At 40.8% G+C, this 18916-nt stretch overlaps 1 protein-coding gene across 4 annotated transcripts in view; it reads right to left on the bottom strand.

The window, feature by feature from the left end:
- The window catches only part of fbln2 (fibulin 2), a 153958-nt gene that overhangs the window by 15732 nt on the left and 119310 nt on the right, over window positions 1–18916 (bottom strand). For 2 of the 4 annotated variants that reach the window (XM_073916774.1, XM_001341241.7), the window contains 5 exons: window positions 15002–15142; window positions 6599–6733; window positions 3217–3354; window positions 2610–2753; window positions 393–521 (listed from right to left, as the gene is read on the bottom strand). In XM_073916774.1, the coding sequence (XP_073772875.1) occupies window positions 393–521; window positions 2610–2753; window positions 3217–3354; window positions 6599–6733; window positions 15002–15142 (687 nt within the window). The remainder of the gene's footprint in view (window positions 1–392; window positions 522–2609; window positions 2754–3216; window positions 3355–6598; window positions 6734–15001; window positions 15143–18916) is intronic. The other 2 variants (XM_073916775.1, XM_005169337.6) reach the window with 1 other exon arrangement.

Genomic DNA, 18916 nt, shown 5'->3' with positions numbered 1-18916 from the left:
AGCGATTTGTACCTCCGGCTGCATAATTTGCGGTCTCAAGAAACGTCCACGGGACTAAGTTTTCAGAATGAGCCTGTGTTGCTTTTTTCAGTCAGTTCCTAATCAGCTCTATCTTTTGGGAGACATTTACTGTGCTGTTAGACTTTTTCAAACATTCACAAACATCTTTATGCATGTAACACTGTGAAATGTAACAACAGGGGAACAGTTTTTAAAAATAGTGAGTGCTTTGGCAATCCCGCTGGGTGATGCTATAGTGGCACCAAAATTGCATAGTTATTGTAGGGTCATTTTTTGAAGTCAAGTTGTGCTCAGCAAGCCATGGGTGCACTTGCTGATTTGAGAACAGATGTGTTTTGGGCTGTGTATTTGTTGTGTGTGTTGATACGCACCCACACAGAGCTGGCGGATGGTGTCGTACTGGTAGCCGGTTTGGCAGTCACAGCGGTGGCTGCCGGGCAGGTTGTGACAGATTTGGCCTTCTCCACAGCGGTGTGTGCCCGTCTGACATTCATCCACATCTGCACATCACATTCAATAATCTTACTGCTTTTTGCAGACTTTATGAGTACAGCTATGCTACCAGAAAAAGAAAACAAAAAGGAGCATGTACAAAAAACTATTTGTGGTGCAGCCAGCATTATGTTTGGACACTTTGAAACTTTTTGAGGTTGTAAACAATTAAAAGAATTATACATTTTTAAGATTTTCTTTCAAGTATCTTAGAGATCTAGAAAGTAAAAAAAAGAGCATTTAATTACAATAGAAATATATTTTTGACAGCACCAAAATAAACATGCCCAACTCTCAACAAGACCATGGCTGTTTCTCAATATGCGTTCTTCAGCGGTCTTGCGTCCTCGTGTTATCGTGTGACGTCATCATTAAAGTTCATTGCCAAAGTTCAGTTCCAATACTCAAGACAGCAAGAACAGAGGACACATGAAACTTCCCGGATGAGTTGATATCGAAGATGCACCGATGCAGACTTGAGCACCGAACTTCCTCTAGAAGTCCTAGAAGTCATTGCGACTGGATATGGGAAGTGCAGCATTTTAAATTATTTATTATTAAAGTTCAGAGATATCACTTATTTGTCTCAGGAGTTTCCCTAAATCAAACGATAAATATAAGGGTGTTTATTTGCTGAAATTTGTATTTAAATCGGTTTTATATACATTGGGCAACATATATTTATAATGTTTTTATGCTTTGTATACTGTATATTTTGAAAAGGGGAAAAACAATACATTATTGTATGAATGCTGTAATGTTTAAATAAATTTCAGTTAAAAATCTGTGAAGGTTACGTGACCATCAGGTAGAACGCAGCATCCCATTTCTCACAGGATGCGTTCTGTGATCTTCCGAGGGCGTTCTTCGTTTCATGCGACCAGCGTCTCTCTCAGCCATAAAATCTTTCTTTCTCTGGGGTGTGCGCGTTCTCGGGGCTGGGGCAGGACATATAATCAAACAGTGATGATGAACCAGTGATGTGTCTGGTGAACATGGGGTAACTGAGAATGTGATGATTGGCTTAGATAGAGTCCATTTCCATTGTTTGCCAATTATAGGTGGAATAGTACTGTTGTTCACCCACAATTGCTTGCACAGTCAGTCACACACACCAATGAACAATGGCAAATCCAGCAAGTTCAATGGTACCTTTTGCAAACTGGAAATATAAGCACTACTTTTCCCTCATTGAGGTAAAAAGCAAGAATGTTTATGTATCGTGCAACTTAAGCCCAGGAAAAAGAGTCTCTCTGCGTCAGTGACAAGTAATTCTAATCTAATGAAGCATGTCACATAGTCACATGCCACCACAAAATTAGTGGCTTAGAACGCAGGTGATAACGTGAGCTCTGCTGCTAAAAAAGAAGATGAAGCTTATAGATAAAGCAACTAAAACTTGATTTTTCTCCACCACAAACACTTACTACTCAGACAGAATTGAACAAAATAATGACCAATGTTTTATATTTATTTTATAGTCATTTGACAAATTAGATTTACTTTAAGTGACGCATTAGTTAATTTCCTTGGCAATTAGTTACTTTTATAATTATGTAACTCGGTTACTAACTCTTTCGATATTATTTGGTGAGTAACTAATAACTATAATTTCTCTTTTAAAGGAAAGTGTCCAACACTGGGTATGAGTTTATATATCAGCTTCAATAAGAGTTTAAACCCCAAAATATTTTATGATGACCTACTATGATTTTCTGCAAATAGTTGCTTTAAATGACCCTATTCTTATTTGAAATTTTGAAATCAAAATTTATCTATTAGTAATTTATTCATTAAAACACAAAATTAACACTGTACTCAAAACGCACACCTATAGGCCTACCCGGAATCTGCGCGTGCAGAATTCCGCAGATTTCTGCAGATTTTTAAAATTAATTACAGTAATATTATTGACTAATATGAAAATTATTTATGTACAGTACAGTTTGTACAGCAATATCTTTTACTAGATATATTATATGGCAAACATATTCCGTCTGGCTCTACCTATGGCACAGAACCAATAATAACTATGAAGTGCTCTGATTTTTTTTTTTGTCCAGAGCTGTATGTTTGCACATTTATATAGTCCTCACCAATACATCGAGCTCCATCTGGACTGGAATGGTAACCTCGACTGCACATGATGATCTTGCGCTGACAGGTATAGGAGCCCACAGTATTTATGCAGTTGAAGCCAGTCGTACATGGTTCTCTCACACTGCTGCATTCATCAATGTCTAAGAGAAAGTGAGAAAAATCGGCAAAATCAATGCAAATCAAGCAAAAAATGGCAACAATGCCTTAAGCAAAATCGATCTGGCTACAAGTCAAACCTATTGACGTCAAAGACCATGCTGTTTGCATGCAGCCAAAGAAGAACATACACTGACAATGTAAATTTGTTTAAAACTATAACCCAGATCAGGCAGTTTATATATTTTTTTTGGCAGGCAACAACTCTATCCACCATGCATTTGATCTTTAAAACCTTTCAGGCATTTTACATTCACAAACAGCTATATTAAACACAGCATGAAAGGTAATACTTCAAAAAAGCACGACAGGTGCACTATTTTAGAGTCAGTACTTTTAGAAATAAATATTTTATAAAGAGTATTTTCAAGCAAAATTGATTTGACTACATGACAATACGCATCTGTCCACTAGGGGGCACTAAGTGATTCTAAAGGTCTTTCTCACCAATGCAGTTGCCATGTGAGTCCTGAGTGAAGCCTGTGAGACAGCGTTGTTTCGGCTTACACGTGAATGAACCATCAGTATTCTGACACTGGAAGCCCATCCCACAGTTATGAGTTCGTATAACACACTCGTCGATGTCTAGAAGAGAAAGAGCACAGCAGATGTCAAAATGGGTCACTGGAGCGGACAGCCAGACGCCATCCAGTCGGGTTCCTGCACTGAGAGATTTGTTTAGCTTTTGAGACTGATGCTGTTATAGGTCCAAACAAATTAGGTTTCCCCTCTTAAGGCCTTCAGGAAAATCTGTAAATCTCACCAAATTTGGCAAGCATGTCAGCATAATGAATAGCCGAGCCCCATCTGAGGGCTTTGATTGAGGAGATGGGTTTGGACAGAGATCACAACCATCCTCAATTACAAGTTAAAACCTCACAGTAGGTGGCAGTGTGGCTCAATAACAGCTTCAAGACACTTTAAGACAGCTGATCAAGCCCCCAGTACCTCCATAGTCATCCTCATGCATGGTATCATAGAAAAAAACAAAACAAAAACAAATTTTTTGACTTTGCATTTCACAAGCTGCCTGTTAATGATACTGACACATGCAAGTGTTTTTACATGGATATAAGCGGCACTGAAAAGCTACAAACTGTTTAGATAAATCAGTCAGGTTTTAATCCTGTAACAAGAACTCTAATTTTTGAAATTTGACAAACCATAAGAATAATATCAGTGACTTAATTAGGAATCAAGAATGTGTGTGAATTGAGCCCGGCTGCGTCGGTTGGCTTTTCTTTGTTGAGTTTGCATGTTCTCCCCGTGTTCCAAGGGTTTCCTACGGGTGCTCCGGTTTCCCCCACAGTCTAAAGACACGCGGTATAGGGGAATTTAATAAGCTAAATTGGCCATAGTGTAAGTGTGTGAATGAGTGTGCATGGGTGGTTCCCAGTGTTGGGTTACGGTTGGAAGGGCATCTGCTGAGTAAAACATATGCGGGATCAGTTGGCGGTTCATTCCGCTGTGGCGACCCCATACATCCCTTTCCCATACATGACCCATTTCATCTTACTATTCAATGAACACAAACTTTTTAAATAAAGACGCAAACCCCTCACTGCATGTCAGCTGCACCTTCAGCAAACCTCCTAATACCTACAGCACGAGTTCTTTTATGATCATTTATGAACGTCAAAAGTTGTGAATAAAAATATTTCACTGTGTCACTAAATCCCAACAGACTAAAACGCTTTAGCCAAGCAATCTCCACCGTGCTGAGCGAAAGAGCTTCTCTTTCAGTTAAACTGAATATTCGCATCATCAGTGACGATAGCGTGCTCAGGTTTGGTAGGTAAAAAATGCAATCTGGGGGCAGACCGAGGGGGCGGGGGATAGGGGAGGGGGGCAATCGCACTCCGGCACGTTTCAGCACTTGTTGATCAATATATTATTAGGGGAGAACGGAGCACAAAGTAACACTTTTTGGTTATGACCAAAGAAGTAATCAGATTAGACAAACCATTTTTTTTTTTTACCAACAACACACAAGCCTTTCCTACAAATGAGCACTGGCTGTATGATCGCTGGACCTATGGTTCCTGTGCAGTATTGGCCAAAGTGCCAGGAGTAAAAATGTTACTATTTACCCCACCTGCGGGCAAGTTGTAACAGACAGAGGGTTAGTTGTAACACGTAGTTATAAAGTCAGATTTTACACAATTAATTTAAATTCAGTTTACGTTAGATAGTACATTTCCTCAGTATTTAACTCTTTATTCTACACAGCACAGCATGTGTATTTATTTATTTATTTATTTATCTATTTCTATAAACACATTTTGGGTTTATTTGCATTATTATCCATTATTACAATGAATTTATTTGCATTATTAGCAATGAAAAAATACTTTCTATTAAAATACATTTTTTAACATAAAAAGTTTACAATGTTACACTCAAAATTCCAATGTCCAACAGTGTGTCTTTTAGCCCTAAAGACAGTAACCAAAACAATATAAAATTTTACTTACATATTTTCAAAATCACAGATTTTTTTTTATATATATATATAAAAAAAATAAGAGTATAATAAAAATTATTTTATGCTGAAAAAAAATTCTGCTATGTTTTTCAGTAACTGGCATGAGAACATCTGCTGACATTGTGTTGAAATCCTCGGAAGTTTGCCATGGTTAACCCTGAGCAAACACCTTAAAACTCCATGTCACATTTTTCCTCACATTACTTTGTACCATACTCTCCCCTAATATGTGAATGTAGCCTTCATACACAATTTTTACGTCTGCCGGTGTGCTGTGACTTGGTAAATGTGGATGATAGATCAATTATTAGGCTGTGTAAAGGCTCAATATTATGATTTAAACGGCTTCACATGTTTGATTTGTCAACTAATTGCTTAATATGAACGATTACTAGTCGACCAGGAAAATCTTTAATCGAGGGCAGCGCAAGTCTTTCCAAATCCTACAGATGCAATGCAGCAACAGAGCATGAATTTTCAATGGCCCAAAGCCTGCAATTACTTAAAATCCACTATTCCCATTCCGTCACTTATTACAATAATTATCTCTTCAACTTATTATCATGCACCAGGCCAAGTCCTGACAAGAATCAGAGACTCTTGCAAAGTTTTTCTCTGTTCAAAGGCAACGGTTAGATGTATGTAGGCATCTGCTTTGTGTAAAAACAGAGTGCGGGATGCTTTAGATGTTAGCAAGCGAAAGCCCGAGGCGATCAGCTGTGGCCTCTTTCGAACTGCGAAAGCTTGCAAAATCTGCATTTTACTGTATGTTTTCTGGTTCTTCTCTGCAGCAGATGCAGATGATGTACTCACCATTCTCAGAGCCATAGAGCAGTGTGAGATAGAGGACTCTGACCAACATGGAGGACAGTTTGTTATTGATTCTGTCCATATGCATCGGCGAACAGCTCTGATAGTTGGGGATAGTTGGAGTGCTGCCATTTCTTTTGATGATTTGATCCCACATAAAAGCAAAGTTCATGTAAACATAACATTTAGCATTTTTCAATTAACAGAAAATGCTCTGTGTGCACTTTTAGTAAAATTAAAGCCTAATTGTGTAATTTTTAAAAAAGTTTTTTTTATATAATCAAATATACATAAGAGCTAAATATGAAATGGCACTGTAAAATAAGCCCTACAGTACATTTGGGTTCTAAACTTGCTTAATAAAAAATACTTCTCTGAGGAATATTTCCAGTACCTTGTTGAATCTATGCCATGAAGGATTAAGGCAGTTCTGAAGGCAAAAAAGGATCCAACCTGGTACTAGTAAGGTGAACCTAATAAAGTGGCCGGTAAGTGTACATGTGTGCATTTATTAATACTGTATCCCCAACTCACCTTCACATACTCCATTTCTCAGCTGGTAACCACTCGAACACAAGATCATCCTTTCGCACACAAATCCTCCAACTGAGTTCACGCAGCGCTCGTCTGCCCGACAGGTGTGTGTGTTCGTCACACACTCATTCACATCTGCAAAACACAAGCACAGCATTATCTTCCTAAACTCTAAAATAAAACATCCTCATCCTCGCACACAGCCTGAGACATAATGGACAGTTGCAACCACAAGATCCGGCAATGGAGAAGCTGAAGCTGGTCGTAAAGCAAGCAGGTGAGACAGAAGTGTGAAAAACAAAGAGAGGAGTTGTGTGTTTCTGTAAGCTGTGGCACATTTTGCTTCTCATTCTTTAGTGCCAGTGCTGTGGTGAACTGTCAAGATCTTCGGTTGGCCAGATATATTAAAGGCAATAACTCTGGACTATGTTGAAAAAAAAAAATGGCTAAACAAGATTGGAAAGCGAGCATGGCCCAGAGAGAGGAGAAAATAATTACTTGAAGCTTAGACAATGGCTGATTTACGGGCCAAGAAAAGGATTCAATCTGTCATGTTATTGCCACGGTAAATAATTTCAGGCGACCGAGTGGAAATGTTTGTGCTTTCTCCTGCATGGCCACATTAGGACAGAAGAGAAAAGAGCACATGTTACCTTATCTGTTCCACACAACAGCTGCTAACATCACAGAGTAGACAACGGATTTCAATTTTAGGAATTTTTTGTAGATGCTCAAACTTTTGGATAATACCAAACTTATTTCCAGAAGGAAAAATTTCAGAATCAAAAACTGTTGTCATGACAGTGACCAAAAGTGAGTCTTGTTTTTAGGCAGCAGCACATAATGATACTGCAAGTACAGAGCTGCGGTGTAGTGTAGAAGTCTAGCTAGCTATGTTTACATTATCAACACCGTCAACATTATCAAAAAAACTGAACAGACCACTGAAAAATTTGCAGTTTGCCTGGATTTACATTATTTTGTAGGTATAGGTCTGCATTTCTTCATTTAGAACAGGGGTGTCCAAACTCAGTCCTGGAAGGCTGTTGTCCTGCTGAGTTGTCGGCTATGCAATAGCCCCCCAAGTCACGGGTGTGTATTCACCAGGGTCAGCCCCCTGTCCGCCCCTGTCTTGTGAGAGGAGATTGCTGTCCTCCTGGCGAAGGATGCAATCGAGCCGCTCCCTCCAGCCGAGATGGAGAGCGGGTTTTACAGCCCACACTTCATCGTGCCCAAAAGAGCGGTGAGTCACGGCCAATCCTAGATCTGCACGTTTTGAACCGCTGTCTGCACAAGCTGCCGTTCAGAATGCTCACGCAGAAGTGCATCCTCCGGTGCGTTCATCCTCTGGGTTGGTCTGCAGCATTAGACCTGATGGACGCGTATTTCCATGTCTCCACTCTTCCTCGCCACCGTCAGTTTCTGCGGTTTGAAGGTCGAGCGTGGCAATACAAAGCCCTCCCCTTCAGGCTCTCTCTGTCTCCGCGGGTCCTCACCAAGCCAGCGGAGGGTGCCTTAGCGCCCCTTCGGCTTACGGGCATCCGCATACTCAGTTTTCTTAATGACTGGCTGATTTTTGCCTTCTCTCGGAGCAATTGATTATGCACAGAGACAAAGTGCTCCGGCACTTCCACCTGTTGGGGTTTTAGGTCAACCGAGAAAAGAGCAAACTCGCCCCCGTGCATAGGATCTCTTCTCTCGGGCTGGAGCTGGACTGCTGATGCTGTACTGTCTGAGAGAGCTCGACAGTAAAATAGTGGTCCCACTGAAACTATTTCAGAGGCTCCTGGGGCATATGGCATCCGCAGCCGCTTCAGGCTGCTCTGATTACTCTATATGAGACCACATCAGCACTGGCTTCACGATCGAGTCCCCAGATGCACATGGCACGCGCGCGCACACCGAGTCTCTGTTACTGCGCTGTGTCGCCGCGCCCTCAGCCCTTGGAGCGACCCCTCGTTCCTACAGGCCTGAGTGCCTCTAGGACAGGCGTCCAGTCTTGTTGTCGTTTCAACAGACGCTTCCAACACGGGCTGGGGGGCTGTGCGTTGCGGGCATGCGGCTGCGGATCTGGAAAGGTACCCAGTTGCATTGCCATATCGCCTGGAGCTGTTGGCAGTGTTCCTCGCTCTCCACCGTTTTTTTCCGGTGCTAGAGCGGCAACACTTGCTGGTCAGGACGGACAGTACGGCGGCGGCGGCATATATCAACCATATAGGGGGCACGCGCTCTCGCCGCATGTCTCAGCTCGCCCGCCGTCTGCTCCTCAGGAGTCATCCGCGGCTGAAATCTCTGCACGCCATTCATATTCAGGCAAGCTCAACCGTGCAGCCGATGCGCTTTTTTACGGCAGCCTTACGTCCTGGAGAATGGAGACTCCACCCCGAGTCTGTTCAGCTGATATGGGCGCGATTCGGGGAAGCCTAGATCAATCGGTTGCTTCCCCCGAGATCGCTCATTGCCAGTTGTTCTTTTCCCTGACCGAGTGCTCTCGGCACAGATGCACTGGCTAACAGCTGGCCTCGGGGCATGCGCAAATACGCGTTTCCCCCAGTGAGCCTGCTCGCGCAGTTACTGTGCAAGGTCAGGGAGGACGAGGAACAGGTTGCTGGTTGCGCCCCTCTGGCTCAACCGGACCTGGATGTCAGAGCTCTCCCTCCTCGCGATAGCCCTCCCCTGGCAGTTCCCTTCGAGAGAGCACCTACTCTCTCAGGGACAGGGCACCATCTGGCACCCTCGACAATCTTTAGAGGTCCTTAGACGCGAGGAAGACTTAGGTAACCTCCGACTGCGGTGGCTATTACCGTCACTCTGGCTAGAGCCCCCTTCCCGAGCGCGCCTATGCCCTGAAGTGGAGTCTATTCACTGAATGGTGTGTCTCTCGCAGAAAAGATCCCCATAATTTGCCAGATCAGCGTTGTGCTTTCTTTACGCCGAGAGAAGCTGGAGAGCAGGCTGTCGCCCTCCACACTCAAGGTTACATGGCTGCCATCTCCGCTCTCATGACGCGGTGGCTGGCACCACCGTGGGAATGCATAACCTCATCATCCGGTTCCTTAGGGGCGATAGGCGAACTAATCCTCCCCGCCCCCTCCCATGCCCTCTTAGGATCTCGCCCTCATTACACGAGCCGCGTCAGATCCCTTCGATCCTCGACTCAGTATCTTTCTGTCCCTGAAGACAGCTCTGCTGGTCGCGTTGATATCGATTAGAGGGTCGGGGACCCGGAGGCATTTTTTCAGTCAGTGACTTGTGCCTGTAATTGGGCTGGCTTTCTCTCACGTCCTGAGACCCCGCCCGCGATATGTGCCCAAGGTTCCTACCACTCCGTTTTAATACCAGGTAGTGAGCATGCAAGCGCTGCCCCCGGAGGAGGCAGACCCAGCCCTTTCTTCATTGTCCAGTTTGCGTCTTGCGTATTATCCGGACTGCACTCAGAGTTTAGATCATCTGAGCAGCTCTTCGTCTGTTATGGCGGTCGGCAGCAGGGAAGTGCCGTATTGAAATTAAGTTTTCCCACTGGATTGTGGATGCCATTCTCTCGCTTATCAGAGCCGAGGTGAGCCGCATCCCCCGAGACTGCGTGCGCACTCCCCTCGGATCTTCGCATCCTCTCGGGCGCGCGCATGCGCCGCCTCTTTAACAGACATCTGTAGAGCTGCGGGCTGGGCTACACCCAACACATTTGCAAGGTTTTACAATCTGCGAGTGGAGCCGGTTTTCTCAAGGGTATTAGGTAACCCTTTGGTGATTGAGGAAACAACTCGGTAGGGTGTTGAAACACGCTTGCTGCGGCATTCTCTCTAACACGGAGGTACGTGCGCCTTTTTATTTGTCAGTAAAGTTCCCCGTCAGGTGAGCCCTGCAGATTCCTCCGTGGCCCCCAGCACTGACTCAGCGGAGGAGTCACCTGCTGGCCCTTTACGTTGGAGGTCTGCCCGCTGGTCAGCCCGCGTTTTGGGTATAGGTGTCTGCTATGCGTGATCCCCACTAGGCGATCCCATCCATGCTTATTCCGCCACGGTTAAGTCCCCCCCCGGGTGGACCCGTGTCTTCCCTCCTCGCTAACCACTTTTTTCTATGCGTACTCCCCCTTCTTAGGGCTAGTCCATATGTAAATTCTGCCATCTATTCCCCCTTGGGTAGCGGATGGCCTTCGCAGCGTCCTCCCTATTGGGATTGCACGCTTCCCAACGTACTGTCGTATTTCGAATAGAATTATCTAGATGCTCACGACTTCCCAAAAAAATATATCTAAATCCGTAAGACTTCTGTTGAAGTAGGATAAATTAGGGCCAGGGACACGTTGGAGGACCGCGCCTCCCATGATGTGGGTGCTTGACTATCCCCTCATCGGGGGTGTTGGTAAGGTGCAGTCATTATGGCGCTTTCCATAGTTCTCCCATACGTGGATTTTCCCAAGATCAAATCCACTGTATAGCACTGAAGTTCCCCAATCGAAGGGGAATGTTCGAGGTTACAGAAGTAAGCCTTCGTTCCCTGAGACGGGGAACGGAAGTGCTATACTCCGTCGCCATAATGACTGTCCCTTAGCTGTTTGAAAGTCTCTTCAGCTTAAAAGGATGGCGTTTGCTCGCTCCAGGTGTGCTTATATGCTGGGATAATTGGCAATGAAGCACACCTGTGCAAGCTTACTCTGCCAATTCATTGCATTCATTGCCCCGTTCAATACTCTTTCAGACAAGCGGCTTCTGAACCGAAACCTCCCATACGCGGATTTTCCTAAGATCAAATCCACTGTATAGCACTTCCGTTCCCCTCCTCGGGAAATGAAGGGTTACTTCTGTAACCTGGAACATTTTGTAGCATAATATACAAAACTCACTTTTTAAAAACTTCTCAAGGTTAAAAGTTGTTGAAAGAACGATTAAGGACTTATAATGCAATTCAAATGCATAAATATACTGGGGAAAAAAAAAAAATTAATCACAAAATATGGAAAACTAATTTATGGATATTTTTTACCATGTAGATCAGTAATTTTGCAAATAAGTACTTCAGCTGCAACTTCACCATCTATTTATAGCATTGAAGAGTGATTCCTCAGATTCTAGAGAGCATTTAATTGAAAGAAAATGTGATGAGAGGCTGACATGCAGAGAGTGATGTCATCAGAATCGTTGATTCATACAGTTGGTAATGAGAGACTGTAAGACTCATATTTTAGATATATATTGTAATATATTTGAATTCTGTCATTGTTTTGGAGCACAGATAAACTTCATATTGAATATATTCATTCAAAAAAGCTCAAAAACTTAGGCAAATCAAAATACACTGGGGAAAAAAACTATCTGGAAATATGAAAGTACAGTACATTGCATACATACAATGTTGGGAAATGTTCAGAGAAATGGGGAGAAGGTTAAATAAAGAAGAGATGGCTTACTAAATTGCTGCACCTCTTTTACCCTGAAAAAAAAAATTCTCATCCTTCAATGTCTTAAATGTCAAATTTTCTGTTATTCTAATATGTTCTCACTGAAAAACTAAATGTTGTTCATTCTTTCATTCATTTTCTTTTGGCTTAGTTAATTTACACTAAATTGATTGGCAGAAAACAAATAAACATTAATCAATTACGACGCACGTTGGAACGGTGGGAAGAGAGAACCACTTCATTTGTATTAAAGGCACAGGCAACAAAAACATCTGATGGGTATTTTGAGCTGAAACTTTACAGACACATTCTGGAGACACAAAAGACATATTTAAAATCTTGAAAAAGGGGTAAAATAGGTGCCCTTTAACTCATTCCATATATTTTTGGTTAAACAAAACTGTCAATTCATGACACATCATTTGAGTAAATGATGACAGCATCTTTTTTTTTTAAACGGACTGCACCTTTTTGTCCCATAATCTAGTTCTCTGCAAAGTCTGCAAAATCTTTTTAAGAGAATCCTATTTCAAATGCCCATTATTTAGTTTTATAAGGCACAGAGAAAACAGCTTTGACACCTTCTTGGAATCTGTAGCAGATCCAGCATAGAAGTGTCAACAAGCCGCCTCATCAACGTACACAAGCAGTGGCACTTATTCAAAAAATTGGCTTTATCATAACAATATGGTGCTCTGAAATGCATTAGAGGATATGCATGGGATGAATAATGTATTTCTGGGAGTGGGTTAGTGCTATTGCAAAGGGATGTGACTGCCGTGAAGCTATTAGGATTATGGTCTGTGAACATTATTTCAACAATGTGATTGATAAGAGTTGAGATGAAAGAGACGATGGCCATTTGAGATGGTGGTCAATTCATATTTACATTTTTCTCTAAATTTAAATCAAGCGTTGTGATTGCAATAATAAACTAAAATAGATTCATTAGATATAATATTAATTTATTATCAAGTTATGACATATATAGTCATGGTATATGTATTTAAAACACTAATACAGTATACAGTACAATAAAAAACAAAACCTCAAGCTTAAATTAGTTTTGAATTCACACATTTTTGTAGAAATCTATTAATTGAAAATAATCTTTTAGAAGAATGAAACAACAAATTAAACCTAAAATTGTCACACTTTACAATAAAGTTTCATTGGTTATTGTTACAGTAGTTGATGGATTTACTAACATGAACTCATAAAGAACAATATTTGTACAGCATTTATTAATCAACAACTTACAATCAACAACTTTATTTTCATTAACATTGACAAAGATTATTTAATACTGTAATAAATGTATTGTTTAACGTTTGTTCATGTTAGTAAATATATTATCTAATAGAACCATATTGTGTCACCCATATAAAATAACAAAAAAATAAATAATTATGTTAAGAATTAATAAATACATAAGGTATTATTATTATTTGTAATATATTAATAACAATTTATTATTAGTAGCATTTATATTTACCAAATTTACGCTAACCAGCCGCGTTATTAGGTACACCTCTCCAACTGCTCGTTAACGCAAATTTCTAATCAGCCAATCACATGGCAGCAACTCAATGCATTTAGGCATGTAGACATTGTCAAGACGATCTGCTGCAGTTCAAACTGAGCATCAGAATGGGGAAGAAAGGTGATTTAAGGGACTTTGAACATGGCATGATTGTTGGTGCCAGATAGGCTGGTTTGAGCATTTCAGAAACTGCTGATCTATTGGGATTTTCACGCTCAGTCTCTAGCGACTGAGAATGGTCTGAAAAAGAAAAAATATCCAGTGGGCGGCAGTCCTGTGGGCAAAAATGCCTTGTTGATGCCAGAGGTAGAGCGACCAGACTGGTTAGAGCTGATAGAAAGGCAACAGAAACTCAAAAAACCACTCATTACAACCAAGATATGCAGAAGAGCATCTCTGAACACAGAACACGTTGAAGCTTGAGGCTACTTCCAGCAGGATAACATGCCATGTCATAAAGCGCGAATCATTTTAGACTGGTTTCTTGAACATGAGTTCAACAGTGAGTTCACTGTACTTAAATGGCCTCCACAGTCACCAGATCTCAATCCACTAGAGCACCTTTAGGATGTGGTGGAACGAGATATTTGCATCATGAATGTGCAGCTGACAAAGCTGCAGCAACTGCGTGACGCTATCATGTCAATATGGATAAAAATCTCTGAGGAATATTTCCAGTACCACGTTGAATCTATGTCATGAAGGATTAAGGCAGGACTGAAGGCAAAAACGGGGTCCAACCCAGTACTGGTAAGGTGAACCTAATAAAGTGGCCGGTTAGTGTATAATACAACAATACAAATATAACAATTAATAATGAATGATTATAAACATTACTACTATTACTACTACTAATATTTATAATATTAATGATAATTATATGCTAGTTTAAATGCAGGAAGGCAATCAACAAAAACTATTAAACAATGCAAGATCTGCACTGTTCCTTAAAGAGCATAAGCTGACAGTTTAACATGCTTGCACATTATTGTTTACTCTTTCAATTATTATGTGCCTATCAAAAACATTTAAGAATGCCAAAATGTGAAAAATTACCAATCCTTTTCAAAGCCTACGTCTTTTTAAAGCCTAAAGATCTCTGCTATTTGGTTTAGTAACCAACCCAAGACACCCATTCACTAAGAATGAAACAGTTTTGTAACAGATCGACATGTTTGCCTTTGCTAACCACTAACGCCTGCTCTGTTTTGGTTATGTCTGGGAAGAAAGCAGCACAAGTTCAACATGGCCCCACAGCTTCTGGTGAGACGTCTGAGCAAACTCAGTACCCAAAATGCAACCGCATGTACAGTGTGTGAGCTGGTTATGAAAGCATGCCGATGAGTTTTTTTTATGCATTAGTGAGTGTTTATCTGGGCAAACGATGGATCAACATGCCTCAATAATATGCAATAATATGGGCTGAAGCGATTCCACAGTGCCAGTTGAAACCTCTTACCCACACAATCTCTATTGTGGTTGTGAATAAAGCCCTTATGGCACATCTCATTGACCCGCACACACTGGTAGGAGCCCTCGTGGTTCTTACACACCTCGTCCAGGGAGCAATTGTGTCTGCCGTTCAGGCACTCATTCACATCTATGGTATACAAGAAACATGATAGTTTAGGTCAGGAGTGTCCAAAGTCGGTCCTGGAGGGCCGGTGTCCTGCTGACTTTAGCTCCAACTTGCTTTAACACACCTGCCTGGAAGTTTCTAGTATACCCAGTAAGAGCTTGATTAGCTGGTTCAGGTGTGTTTGATTAGGGTTGGAGCCAAACTCTCCAAGAAACTGGCCCTCCAGGACCGAGTGTGGACACCCCTTGTTTAGGTGAAGGAAAAATAAATACCCTGAGGGAAGATTTTAAGGCAAATACATATGTAACACTGTAAAATATTGCACAAAATTTAGCTTTTAACTTCTCATGTCTATGTTTGCTCTGTTACTCGTGGAAGCTTGTTTTAGACTAAAAGATAAAAATAAATATATTGTTAGGTCATTCTCATTTAAAACTCTGACTTTTTCCCTATTTTCTATTCGAATTCTTCACTTATTTTGCACAATTTGAACATTGCTTCTCAATTTTTGTTTTCTTCCCAGAATTGTGAGATTTGAAGTTACAATTGCAATACTTAAAATTGCAAGAATCGTAAGATAAAAATTTTGAAAAGCAAGACATAAAGTCTGAATTGTGAGAGCCAACAATCTTTTAATAGCAAGTTGTCAAAAAATTTGACAAAAAGTCAAAGTTTTGAGAGATAAAGGGAGAATTGGAAGAAACATAACATTTTTTTTGAGCCCATGAACTGCAACCCAGGCTCATTTTGATTACGTTAAGCTATATACATTTTTGGAGAGAGCAAAATACTTCTTAGGAGCCACGATTTTTTTGGAGTTTTTGTATTCACAAATCCACCAGAGGCTGCTGTGTATGCTTTTTCAGATCTCAAATTTTTCTCGCGAGTGCCATTCACACCTGCTGTTCTCACATAAATCGACCAGAGGCCGCTGTGAAAGCTTTTTTAAGATCTTAAATTTCTCTCGCGTGTGCCATTCGTGAGTGCTGTTTTTACGTAAATTCACCAGAGGCCGCTGCGTGAGCTTTTTCAGATCTCAAGTTTCTGTCATGAGTGCCATTCGCGCCTGCTGTTCTCATGTAAATCCACTGGAGGCCACTGTGTATGCTTTGTCAGATCTCAAATTTCTCTCCAGTGCCATTCGCGCCTGCTTTTCTCACGTAAATCCACCAGAGGTGGCGGTGTTAGCTTTTTCAGATCTCAAATTTCACTCGAGAGTGCTATTTGCGCTTGCTGTTCTCACGTAAATCCACCAGAGGCCACTGTGTACGCTTTTTGAGATCTCAAATTTCTTTCGCGAGTGCCATTCTCGCCTGCTGTTCTCACGTAAATCCACCAGAGGCCGCTGTTGACTGACTGATTTACTGACTGACCATATAGAGATATATAAACTGAGAAATATAAAAAAATTAAGTCTGCATTTTTTTAAATGGAAGAACGAATAGTCCTGCAATTTTTATAGCAAATGATTGCATTGCAGTTCTTGATTGCATTTTATATGTTATAGTTTTAAACTCATTTATATGTCTCAAACATAATCCTTATATCTATATAAGGGTGTTTCTTTGTAACAAATTGTAAAACATTATAGTACTTTCTGAGTGTAAATTGGTTTTGCACAATTGTTTTAGGCAGTGCAGGCCACCTCCACCATCCAAGTCATGCAGCCATTTTACAAGGTGTGAGATCATATCGGGTTTTGTTTCTAATACTGAGTTTTGCTCTCAATTAATCACCCATTTTATTGTTCCTCTAAGTGGGATTTCTTTGTGGCGAAATTGCATGCATGTGTGACTTTATGAATCAATAACACTTAATGGTTACCACGTGAATATGGCTAATAAAGACATACAGACGCTCTTGAAACACCATAGAAAACATGCACACACTGTCTTTGGAAGTGTAAACGTCCATCATAAATTGAATGAAACAATACTACAACATTTCATTAAAAAACTATCCACTTTCCTGCACAGTGTGACTTAAGTTTTTGGCTTCGAAGCCAGTCTAGCTTGATTTTGTTACTGCCAAAGCGAAATCAAGGTTTCTGCCCACCCACATTCAGCATATGGGAACGTTTGACAGAGAGAAACAGAAAGAGAGAGTGAAATAAACTCTTTAAATACAGAGATAACTCAGCGGTGAAAACTGCCCTCTCGGCTGAAGCCGTTTCGATTATATTCTCCCTTAAACTGTCCTCACATCCAGAAAGTGCACTGATTTATGGATCCTGTCTGCTGAATTACAGTAAGGTGAACATGATGTAAAATTTGACATTTAGGCAAGCTGCATTTTACTCAGACAACCATATTAATTGATGTTCAATGTCATAAAGCAACAAATGAAAAGAATGTGAAACGACTGGTTGTTATGTCTATATTCACCTTTGTTTTTCGTTGTGATATATTATCAATGTTTGTCAGATTATAGAATATGATCCCAGAGAGATCTTATGTAAAGGCCAAGGCAGAGTATTTTCTATCAGGCTAAATGATGTACAGCTAATAATTTGGTCACAGTTGACAAAACTGACACGGCATTTAATGTTATTAATCCACCTCATGTTTTGATATTCTCATCTGCATTTAAAATGTTCAACCCAAGCTCTTCAACTGTTTTGCATTGCCATTAATTGAAAATATGGTCCCACTTTATATTAAGTGGCCTTAACTAATATGTACTAACACTGAAAATATTAATTTGTTAGGATGTACTTATTGTGTAAGTACATGTTTTTATATCAACAGGCTCATTCTGAAAACGTAGCCCTATATACACTCTCAGAAATAAAGGTACGCGAGCTGTCACTGGGGCGATACTTTTTCAAAAGGTACATATTTGTACATAAACAGTCCATATTAATAACTCAAGGGTACTTATTGGTACCTAAAAAGTACAAAAGTGTTCCTCTTAAAAACTGTAGGTACCAATATGTACTTCTGAGGTATCTTCAAGTACAAATTTGTACCTTTTAAAAAGGTACAACCCTAGTGACAGCTCTCATACCTTTGTTTCTGAGAGTGTACGTTATGTATCCAGAGGTATGTATGGCTGCATTACATTTTTAAAACAAACGCTAAGGGGCAGTATGACATCATTCATTTTTGCGCTTACCAGCTGACCTCTTACTTTCGTATGGACGGCTGTTACCAGTTTTTCCCGGTAGCTCGCCATGTACATCGGCGGACTTGAGACTGAGAGAGGAGATGACCACGACAACAGGGTTCGATAAATCAATATAATTGGTTGGGTTCAAGGAAGGAGGAGGCTGGATCAGTTGATCGCACAGTCAGTCAGTCATTCAGTCAGTCAAACAGTCAGTCAACAGCAGCCTCTGGTGGGTTTACACAAGAACAACAGGTGCAAAATTTGAGAGAAATTTGAGATCTCAAAAAAATTACACATCGGCCTCTCGTGAATTTGAGAAAATGTAAAAACGTAGCTCATGGTATATATTTTGTGGTCTCCAGAAATGTATATAGAGGTACGTTTTCAGAATGAGCCTTGGTTGTTTTAAATGGTACTTATGTTTGATTAAATACCTGCATGTAATTACATCTGCAACAATATATAAAGTTGACAATCCCTAACACCTTAACCTACTCTTAAACCTACCCACACCACCAAGGATGTGCCTAACCTGACGCGCATCCCATCTCAAAAGCATCAGACGCGTTCCGCAATACATTTTAAACACATTAAGTACATTGTATTATATTTTAATGCAATTACACAGAAGTTAGGGCCACTTAATATAAGGTGGGACTGAAAATATTACTTATATGTTGTTTGTGA

The sequence above is a fragment of the Danio rerio genome, chromosome 11 (assembly GCF_049306965.1).
Source record: "Danio rerio strain Tuebingen ecotype United States chromosome 11, GRCz12tu, whole genome shotgun sequence".
NCBI lineage: Eukaryota > Metazoa > Chordata > Actinopteri > Cypriniformes > Danionidae > Danio > Danio rerio.
The sequence above is the reverse complement of the archived record's forward strand: the minus strand, read 5'-3'. Positions and strand labels throughout refer to the sequence as shown.